Source organism: Brachycentrus maculatus, unplaced genomic scaffold (genome assembly GCF_059751285.1).
Source record: "Brachycentrus maculatus isolate JH-2025_06_01 unplaced genomic scaffold, ASM5975128v1 h1tg000370l, whole genome shotgun sequence".
NCBI classification, from domain to species: Eukaryota; Metazoa; Arthropoda; class Insecta; order Trichoptera; family Brachycentridae; genus Brachycentrus; species Brachycentrus maculatus.
The window spans coordinates 612,643-624,190 of record NW_028281119.1 but is presented as its reverse complement, the minus strand read 5'-3'; the positions used below and the strand labels follow the sequence as shown (position 1 = coordinate 624,190).

Below are 11,548 nucleotides of genomic sequence, written 5' to 3'. Positions count from 1 at the left end.
TAAAGTGATCACTGAACCAGCCTATGATAGTTCGTAAGCCCTGTAAATGCCCAAACATCCATACTCTTCTTCATCTATGTTAAGATAAGGTTTTTTATTTCCCCTCAAAACAAAATACTATGTGGCTTACGAGAAATTGCTTTCAAGCGATAAGCAGGTTATTTGTAGGTATGTAATAAAAGTATTTGAAAGTAAAAAATGACAAAAACAAGTAAAATAAGAAAAGGAAAATCAGAAATAACACGTAATACTCTTTTCGTTCCACACAGTTAGTAAATATAATAATTGTGAAAATAGTTGATGACAATTTAGATCGCCTAAACCGATTGAACAGACTATACGATACTGAGAGCGCGCGCCGAGCACGAGCCGACCGGTATTCACGATAAAGTTGGCACTAAATTGAAATAATTTTAATATTTTATGACACTAAATCAAAGAGAACTCATTCACCCATGCCTCAAGCCAAATTTAAGTGCAAAAAATTATCCATAGGTGTTGATATAAGTACGTAAAGTTGAAAAACGACGATGCATGCGATCCGCAGTCAACGGTACTTTTATAAAAAAACGACAATAGATGTGATCCGCAGCTTACGGGTTAAAACATTTCGATTTGACCCAGGATTATTAAAAATTCAACGATAATAAGTATCTAATCATTTATTAAACTTCATTAATTAATTATTACTATAATTATTTACAGGAATCAAGAATAATTTACAATAGAAAACATTTATGCTATACTCGTACAATAAAGTTATGTAGGTACGAACATTCATGAAAATATATTTTAATTTTATTCATAAGTAGGTACCTACAAGTTATACTTTCTCTTGTGGCTAGTGTCACGTCTGTCAAGGACAATGAACGTTATCTGTGTTCAATTCCCGCCATAGAGCCGGCTGACTTGGATTCTGAATTTTGACGTTTCGGTCGTAAACAGTTTGACACAGTTTGATAAACAGCAGACAGTGAGCAAGATGACGTTTTCGGGACTGTCTAAATTCACTAACTGCTCGATTCTCCGAGATCATAAAATTATTAGAGAAGACCTGTGGGTGCGCAATGGTATTATTGTTGATCCAGAAATTGTGTTTTTCATGGAAAAAAATCGCGCAAATAATGTGATTGATTGCAAAGGAGCTATTATTTCTCCCGGGTTCATTGACCTCCAAATTAATGGTAAGTGCTCAATAAATGCTTATTTTTTTAATCGTCAAAGTTAATTATTTATAGAATACCACAAAATAATTTTCAACGTTTTCTTATTGTAATCTTATCAGAAAATACATTCATATCCTGACGGAAAAAAAAACTTTCTCATAATCATTTTTTCTACATGCAATTCGTTCGTAATTTTAATTCAGTTTATTTTTCTATTCAGCTTTTGTTTATTAAATAAATCTTTGATTTTTGTTTTTTCTGAAATATGTATGTATATGAAGAGATATTTTTTTTATTTCTGTACCATGAATATTCCCCCTAATATCTGGAAAGTGATAGTCACGCGTTTCACCTTATATTTTCCTATTCCCTTCTTACATGTAGTTATTTGGTAACACTAATATGTAATTATGTAAAAATGTATTCGTGTTCCTCATTAAAATAAGAAAATTTAATTTTAAGAAACACCTACAGTCAGTTCCATTTTCCAAACAAACCTTCAAGTCCTGTCCTTGGTTAATATTATAACGCAATCACTAACATATCACTCACTCCTTTCAAGAACGTCATAAATCAAAAATCGACAATTTTCAGTTGTGCATGTTTTCGGAATGCCCAGAAAATGTACTATATCCCAGCAAAAGCGGCATAATTTAAACTTAATATTTACCTGCTACAGGGCAGAAAGTGTTGTTTTTGCATTTTGAAGAAAAGGTATTGTTTAATTATTTTTTTAAATATACTAAATATTTTTCAAATTGAGAAAAAACCTTCAAGTTTTACCTAAAAAGATCTGTCGCACAGTAAAAAGTTCAGTAAGTGGCTTGATATTTATTTTTAATACATTATATTATATTTTTAAACTTTAAAAACGTTCTCCTGAAAAATCTAGTTTTTTGATTTATGACGTTCTTGAAAGGAGTGAGCGATATATCTAAACTATCTTCTATTACCTATACTTATTATTAAATGATTTTTCAAATAACATCTTTGTTAGTATTGGAAGACCAATGACAACAAAAACATTTTTTACATGGATTATCTCCTTATTTGATATGAAGTATAGTATGTTCTCACCTTTTTTATAAATATAAGAATTTTTTCCTATTACAATTTATTAGTTTCATTAATTGATTCGGCAGTCACTTTGTGGTAAAACCTATCCATTTTTAATTAAAAAAATTATTTAGTAAATACCACTATTTCTTAAAATCTACTGTGACACATTTCGATGCATTCCGCATCATTTTCAAACACCGTATAACATCATTTTCATACGGTGTTTGAAAATGATGCGGAATGCATCGAAACATCACAGTAGATTTTATGAAATAGTAGTATTTACCAAGTAAAATTTTTATTTGAATTTATTACTTAAAGGGCTCGAACACAAGTTGTAACAAGTATTCTTCTTTTCCTAATCAGGATATTACATAGCAGTAATATCCTTCTCTCTGAGCTCCTTTACTTACATTGTCAGTATTGCATCAAATATATTCTGCTCCAAAATCCATTCATCTGGAACGCAGGACTGATATTGCCTTCATATAATTAATTACGAGATTAACACCACATCCATCACACGCAGTGCCTTATGCATTATGAACTCTAGATAGGGATGTAAGAAATTAAATAAAATATGAGAATTTTCCAACAAAGTATAAAATTGTTTTGATATTTAGGTTATGGATTCAGTTTGAGATTACTCTTATCAATGTACTCAAATAGAAATTGGCTCGGAGTAATGGACATAATAATAAATAAATCATTAAAAATGTGGCCATATTTGATAAGCTCTGTCATAAATAATAACAGTGATAAGTGGAAATGTAATTTATCATTCCTAATAAATAGTTATTACATTTTAAGTGTTTTATGATGATTTTAGGTGGTTGGGGAATAGATTTTTCTTATGATGTATCATCAGTGAAAAGCGGAGTAGATAAAGTGGGCAAGGGCCTTCTGTCACGAGGAGTCACCTCGTTCTGCCCCACTCTAGTGACCTCGCCATCGGCCACCTATCATGCAGTTCTCCCACAAATAAAGAAACGTCCGGGAGGGAAACACGGAGCCACGATTCTCGGAGTTCACACGGAAGGACCTTTCATAAATAAAGAAAAAAAGGGAGCCCATCCGACCGAATACATCAAAACCCTTGACAAAGTTTGTTTTAACTTTCTTATTTAATTTATATGTGCTGTTCTATTAATACGTAGACTGACATCATAAAACAAAATGCTCTTAATTTAAAAGCTACATGTCTGGGGCGCCTTCAAAGCATTCACCTCTCTGACGCACATATTTATCCCAACAGTGTTTTCACTTTTGGAAACACTCCTCAAACATTTCTTTTGTAATGTCCTTCAGCTCCTTCATCTCATTTGCCCTAATCTCGGAAATTGTCTCAAATCTTCTTCCTTTCAAAGGTCTTTTGAGTTTGGGGAACAAAAATAAGTCAGAAGGAGCGAGATCAGGTGAGTAAGGTGGTTGCGATAGAACATTGAAATAGTGTTTGGACAAAAACTCACTGAAACTTGAATGGGCTGGAGGGTTGATGTGTACGTCGTTTCATTAGCTTCAGCCCATTCAGGTTTTAGAATTCCAAACTGTTTCCAAAAGCGGAAACACCTTTGGGTAAGAGTACTTTAAAGAGGACCCAGACATGTAACTTCTAAATAAAGTACATTTTACAAAATTTTGAGTGTGTTCAAATACTTGCTTGCTTTGTGAACAAGTATTTGGACACACTCAAAATGTTGTAAATAAATTATTTGGTCAAATTATAAGCTTAAATAAAAAAAAAATGAAAATGATATTTTCTGACGTTTCTCATGTGTGTGATTATAATCCAGGATTCGGACCTCACATACTAATAAAAGAGTTTCTGCTTAATAAAAAGCTTCTTTTCATCTCACCAATAGATGTCTCTAGTGAAGTTCTAGTGATTCAAGAATAATATTTCAAAATTGGTTCATTTACATTTAGAACTTCCAAGAATTTGAGTAGTGTGGTTGTTAATAATGGGTAGAATTGGTGAATGTTACACGTGTGCAAAGTGATGACTTAAACCAGCCTATGACGGTCGTCAGCCCCGTAAATGCCCAGAATTCCATATTCTTCTTCATCTTTGTTGAGATGTTAAAAAATAAAGTACATTTTGTTTTATGATGTCTGTCTATGTATTAATTGAACACAACAATTGAAGTGATATAAGTCTGCTATGATCAGTATAACGTATGTCATCACAAGTATTCAACCTACTTATGTTGACTAAAAAAATTATTTTCTAAAGGTCATCTCATACAATAAAAATACATTGTAAATAATACTATTCAAATATTCAAATGCCACTAAATAAACATGCTCGCATAAGAGAATGGTCAGATGTGATGTTTCAAATATAAAATTTGTTTGACAGGCGCCGTGGGTAGACGCTCGACTGCGAAACTGGAATCGCGGGCTCGATTCCCGCCAATTACAAAATTAATTGCAGGAAGATTTATTTTGAATTGGTCTGGGTATTTGTGATGTATTTTTCACATTTACCTACCCTATCCTTACTATCCTACCTGCAGACAAGCCTCTAAAAATTGTTGAGACTTTGCGGGTTATTCCTTTAAAAATATATATAAACATATATAAATATATTAGAAAACCCTCCATGTTTTATGGAAAAATGTAAGGAATCACATTTGAACAGCAGGCAGAATGTCAGAATTATCCTATTTATTAATATCAATTTTGATAGAACCGCGTAAAGTCAAAAATTCATTAACTTTTCCATATTGCACACAATCCCTGATTAAATTTCTAACTTCATTTATACATATATAGATTCAGAGAAGGGTCAATAACAGTTTATCTTTCTCTAAACTAAATAAACCTCATGTAAACCTAAATTTTTAGTCTTGAAAATTCATTAATTAAATCTACTAACTAAATAAAAATTGGAAAAAGATCAAATAATAAAATAATTTCATTTGTTTATCACAATTTACGTTGAGTCATTCTTTTGTTTTCTCAATACTTTTACAATGAACTGCCCTTCAATATTACAGTATTTTTCTTTTCCCCTGACTTATATTTGTTGTCCTTACTTCAAAACACCTTTGTTAATTTCTTAATCTTTTGTTTAAATATACCGGATGCAATCTTTATAGGAATCGTCAAATTATATTTGATTTTGTATGGTAAGTCTGTGAGGGAAAACCTTCAGTAATAAACTTTTCACCTAATTTGATACTTACATGTAAATTTTGTAACAAGCGTTCATTTTTTTTCAGGGTATAGAAACAGTAAAAGAAATGTATGGTTCCTTAGAAAATGTTGCAATTGTTACCTTAGCACCCGAACTATCAAACTCGGGAGATGTAATTAGAAAATTAAAGGATTATGGCATCACGGTGTCTGTGGGACACTCCATGGGTAATCTGTCTGATGGAGAGGCGGCAGTCTGTTCCGGAGCATCTTTTATAACACATTTATTCAACGCCATGTTACCTGTAAGTAATTCAAAGTCACCACTATTACGTGCAATAAAAATTTATCTCTCAGTAATCAAGTTTCCTAATAATAATAAAAATATATATTCGCACGATACCAAAGCTGTATAAAAATTATAATATTCTCACTGATAAGCAAAATTTACGCTGGTACAAAACATGCATTGATTACCACCCAGTTTTAGTTGAAAGTATAATATGTGTATCATACATATTATATGTTAGTGGTATAAAACCAACATTACAGTAAATAATATTTTCGACGTAATGGTTTAAGTTCTGCAGAATATATGCTTCATTTAGAAATATGAAAATGGTCATATAAAAGTAAAAACATTTAATAAACGAGTCAAAATTATGAAAAGTTTTATGATTTCAAAAAAGAAAGTTAAAAACATTTTTATTCTAGGTTACTGCTTAATTTAATAATTGACAAAGATGAGAATTTTAATTTTTTTTTGTCATGTTTTCAATTTGAAAATTATGTGTAGGTATATACATATTAGACTGTCCCTTATTTTTCAACATGATTAGATTTGAATTCATAGCGCCTAATTTTTGTCATATTGCTATAAAACACTTGCGTAGCAAATTTCAGTTCATTTGAAATAAGTAACCCATGCTGACTTTTTTTTTAAAGAGAAATATTTGTGTTTTTATTATTTACAAAAATACTTTAATTTCATACTATTTCTATGAGCCTAAGCAGCTCATTAATAGAAATAGGTATTGAATTGTATAGAGTGGGTTCGAACGGATAAACTCCGACTCAAGAGTCCGCGACACTAACCACGGGACCACAACCAGACATGTATCAGAACATTTTCATACAAGTTACGTTAAAATACAAACAAGCGAGTAGCACTCACTCATTTTATCATCATTTAAATGCACTTCGGAATAATAAAACATTTTGAACTATCATATCTAGAAAAAGAGAATCTCTTTGTTAGAAAATCATTGGAGTCTCGTCGGCACGAGTTAGAACAAGGATGAAATTTGGTATCTGAATAAGCCATAGTCGTTATTATTTTACAGTCATAGTCCCTATAACGGCCCTCTTCAATTAAGGCACGTTTTTTATTTACGGCCTAAAATGTTTAACTGTAACGGCAAAAAAAACTTTTTTTCGATGTCGATATATCTACATATTGCCAATCAGTGAAGAAAAAAATAGACAAGAAGGCAAAACAACCAACATTAGACATTTTTTTTAAGCTAGGCTCATCCTTACCAGCGAAAAATGATTATGACAGTGATCTGCAGGTTACCATTTCTTCATCGTTTTCAGATTAAAGCCATTTTTTTTTTAAATTATGGATGTAAACATACACATATTTTATGTGACATGTAGTATTTTTGTTGGTTTTTGGAGTCTGTTATTATTTTATGTACAAATGTATGAATGAAATAAAAAGATAATATGTATTTTGAATGATAAACCATGTTACATATTTAACAAATTTGGAACCGATCCCATTGAATTTGTATTAAAATAATTGATTCCTTATACATATGGCTTTTCGCTTTGCGCCCAAGTTTCGTGGAACGTATCTAGGCCGTAAAGCGAGGTATGGGTGTACTCTGTTTACTCGATGATAAGTTGTAAGTATGTATTATTTTTATTTTAGTTTCACCACCGTGATCCTGGATTAGTAGGTCTGCTAGCATCTGATGTTATTCCTATTGGACAACAAGTTTACTTCGGAATCATTGCAGATGGAATTCACACTCACCCTGCCGCATTGAGAATAGCACACCGAACTCATCCTGATGGTATTACGAAATATATATTTATCTTTTTACTATTCTACAACTCACTATACTATACAATTCATCATCAAATATTTTGCACTGCACCTGAATTTTAGACAAATTTATAATATTTAAAAAAAATCTCTCAATTCAACTCTCGCCTGATTCAGCACGATCTTGTGCTAACCTATTTTTGTCTCTGGATCTTTATAGATCAGTGAATGCTACCATTATATTTTTTATATCACAACCCCAGATGCAAGAAGATTATTGTGATCTAATTGTACTAAGAAAATCTTTTGTTTTATTTTGCTTTTACAAATTGAAAATAAAAAGAAATGCGTGCAAGTAATATAAATCTGGGTTAACAATCCTATTTAAAACAGATAAAAGTATGGATGTTTGTATAGTATTATCACAAAGCATAAATATATTTGTCATATCACTCTGCTCGTAGATAAGTAACAAAATTCTTAAGAATAATGAGGGATTGATTCAATTAAAAGTAACAAGAAAACTTTTCTGTTAAAATTGTCTCATAATATTTGTTTATTTTTAAAGAGAACTCAAAACAGCTGTACATAACTCATTTTGTACAAAAATGTAAGATGTTTATGTACCAATATTATTTTCATCAAATCCTTTATTCACACATTGCATAATATAAATAGGAAATAAAGTATAGCAATCAAAAGCCTAACAGCGAGAGCGAAACTAGCAGTACACAACACACACAAGTCCTGGCACCTACCCTAGTGTATGGAAACGAAGCAGGGAGGTGGCAAAAGAAGGATGCATGTCTGATTGGAGTTGAAATGCGACCTCTCAGATGGATGTGCGGCAAAACGATATATGATAGATGTTGGAATGGTGAAATACGGAAAGAATGTAAAGCTGAGATAATCTACATAGTAGATGACTTTAGTGTTACCATAGCCATAGAGTAAACTCCTAAATTAAGAATATGGTAAAGCTATTTAAATTAATATCTGCATTACCTGTATTGATGTAAAAGTTTTTAATAAATTTATTAAACAGTGTGCCCAATAGGATACATTGCCAAAAATATAAATATTTAATATGTATAACAATAGATAAATTAGCGAGTTGTAGAGAGATTAGAACAATATTTGTTACATTTGTTTAATTTCTTGCAGGATTGGTACTAGTAAGCGACGCCATCTCAGCCCTCGGCCTCGCTGAAGGTCTCCATCATATCGGGCAAATGGAAGTCGAGGTGATCGGAGGAAAAGCTTATGTGGCCGGCACTAAAACTCTGTGCGGAAGTACATCATCTCTAGACGAGTGCGTGAGAGTGTTCCGCGAAGCGACGCAATGTTCCACCGAATATGCCTTGGAAGCCGCATCTCTCCACCCTGCTAGAACTATAGGAATTCAACATAAGAAAGGTTCTTTATCATTCGGCGCTGATGCCGATTTCATACTTTTAGGGAAGGATTTAACAGTTTGGTCATCATGGATCGCGGGAGAATGCGTTTTTCAAATGAACGATGACACTAAAAGGTTTTCAGAAGTCAATCCCTTGGAAAAATGATATAATTTTAGATTTTTTTTATTAGGTAGCTTATTTTATTTATACATACATTGGTCTTCACAAGCAAATGACCTTTCATTCCAACCGTTTGTTTTTTTTTCACTTCATTCTACTCACTTTATAATTTTCTGTACTGGCCTAGAAGTTTGTAGGCCCGCCAGTTCTATCATTTCTGTTCTTACGCTAAAATCACATACAGTGCTAAGATTTAACCTTTGACTACCGGCTAGAAGATCTCTTACGTTTTGAGCTCTCATAGATTACTGAGAAAATCCATGTTTAAAAGTCTGATCATGTGTTCTACAATGAAAGACTATGGAGAAAATGCTTAGTTAAAAATCTAATCATGTGTTTTGTAGCTGGAAGATAGCCGAGAAGATGCAGTTTTTTATAGTTATAAACACATTAAAAAAACAAAAATCGATCTTCCACTTTCGTATTTTTCCACTATATCAATAGGACAATATTTTCAATAATTTATGTTAAGTCGATATAACCAAGTTGCATGTTTTGTAAGCAGTTGTACTAATAGAAAATACCTAATTTGGCGCTGATGCCCATTTCTACTTGCAAAAAGTAGTCCTTTTCTCACAATTAGTTAATCACAACATTTTTAATGTAGAATAATAATAATAATAATAATAAACCCTTATCCGCACCCCAATGGTGCATAGGGCACTGTGTCATATAAACGCAGTGTTATCTTGATCGTTTACACATGAAGGAAGGGTGATCAGCCCTCCGCTTCAGGTACCAGTCCATGGTAATATTGAATAAATATTACAGTGAAAAAATCACTTTTATTTTTATTTTTATTTTATTAAAATAAATGTAGAATAAAGTTAACATTAATATATTTGTGAAGTGAACGAGGCAAATTAGCATGTATGTATTATTAAAATTGTAGATATGAAATTTATTTTTATGCAATTAAAGCCAGGTATACTGCTTATGTAATAAAACACATGCCTTTGCACACATGTATACACTGACTAGAAATATTATATATAAACTTATATACATATGTGTCTAGCCTAAAATAATGTTATTGTAATTATAGGTCATATAAAAAGTATGTGCGGTTTCTTGCCACTAAATGATGTTGATGCCCATATATCAGGCAACACTCACCTGATTGTTTATATTGAACATGTGTTTAAAAGGGGACATTTTAGTCTACATTTTTGAAAAAATTGTTTTCCAATTTATTGCTTTTGTAAAAAGTTATATTGATTTAAAATGAATTAAATATCAGAATAAATAAGCTATGTGATGCTTTTTTACTAAAAAAATGTAAAAACACTGCAAAAATTGCTGAAATTTATGTGAAGTGTATGGTGAGAATGCTTTGAGTAATCGAAGGAACCAGGAGTTATTTGCTCGATCCTGTTCCTGAAATTTCGATGTCAAAGATGCATCTCCCTCTGGTCGGCTAGTCATAGAAACGACTTCAAAGCCTGGATTATGGGCAAACAATGTTATGTGGAGTGTTAAGTGGGATTGGAAGGGAGTTCTCCATTATGAGTTGTTGTAACCTGGGCAAACCATCAATGCAGTCCTGTTTGTGCACAACTTAACCGTTTGAACGAAGCAATCCACAAAGAACGACCAGAATTGGCCAACAGAATGGGAGTTGTGTTCCATCATGACAATGCCCGGACACACACATCTTTGATGACTCTGAACTAATTGATGGTACATACTTGGTTGGAAAGTTTTGATGTATCCACCGTACAGTCCGGATCTTGCACTGTCTGATTACTATTTGTTTCGGTCCCTGTAAAAATCTTGTGATGGTAAAAAATTGGTTGACTGAAGAGCCGCTGAAAATCAGTTGGCCCAAGTTTTTCGATGATAAGCCACAGAAGTTCTATTCCGATGGAATTATGAAACTACCCGAAAAATGGCAAAATGTCACAAAAATAATAGCCAATATGTACTTGATTAAATTTGATTTTCAAGTGGAAAATCGTTGTATGACAGAATTAAAAACGATGATATAAGAAAGGAATGTAAGGCTGAACGAGGAATAATTGAAAAGATTAGAAAGAGCTCTTTACGGTGGTATGGACATGTGGAGCGAATGGATAGCGAGAGAATGACTAAGAAAATATATGTGGCGAATGTGAGAGGGAAAACAGAACGTGGACGACCGAAAAAGACTTGGCACGATCAGATCAATCAGAACCTAAAATCTGGCGGTGTCAAAAGTCTGCGTAATCGGAGGGCATGTATGACTAGATGTATGGATGTGAAGGAGGCTAGGAGTGTATGTCAGGACAGAAGAGTGTGGCGTTCCATCCTCTCTGCCTACCCCTGCGGGGAAACGGCGTGATGGTAGTAGTAGTAGTAAAATTTTTGTTCAAAATTGTACCAAAAACCGCAGAAACTTTATGACCCAATATGTATTATCACTATATTACCTCATGCCTATTTGAGTCATCTAATTTTGAATGTGTTTTTTTTTATTGATGAATATAAATTGTGTTTTAAATAATATATTAGACTGAACAGAATATTAATATGTATGTAAGTAAAATATTTTTATATGTTTTAAATAAATTCATATG

At 32.4% G+C, this 11,548-nt stretch overlaps 1 protein-coding gene across 1 annotated transcript; it reads left to right on the top strand.

Annotated features, from left to right (window-relative positions):
- Positions 1-896: 896 nt before the first annotated feature.
- LOC148303357 (N-acetylglucosamine-6-phosphate deacetylase) lies at positions 897-11,548 on the top strand. The gene is made up of 5 exons (XM_088270037.1): positions 897-1,184; positions 3,055-3,329; positions 5,450-5,668; positions 7,300-7,444; positions 8,581-11,548. Exons 1-5 carry the CDS (start codon positions 983-985, stop codon positions 8,976-8,978), a joined length of 1,239 nt encoding a protein of 412 aa, XP_088126163.1. The 5' UTR covers positions 897-982; the 3' UTR covers positions 8,979-11,548.

What these genes read in the sequence shown, in the direction of transcription:
- LOC148303357 (XM_088270037.1), top strand. Translation starts at nt 983, where the DNA reads ATGACGTTTTCGGGACTGTCTAAATTCACTAACTGCTCGATTCTCCGA. An exon ending in CATTGACCTCCAAATTAATG is followed by an intron (nt 1,185 to 3,054) that starts GTAAGTGCTCAA and finishes TGATGATTTTAG; the next exon opens with GTGGTTGGGGAATAGATTTT. An exon ending in TATTCAACGCCATGTTACCT is followed by an intron (nt 5,669 to 7,299) that starts GTAAGTAATTCA and finishes TTTTTATTTTAG; the next exon opens with TTTCACCACCGTGATCCTGG.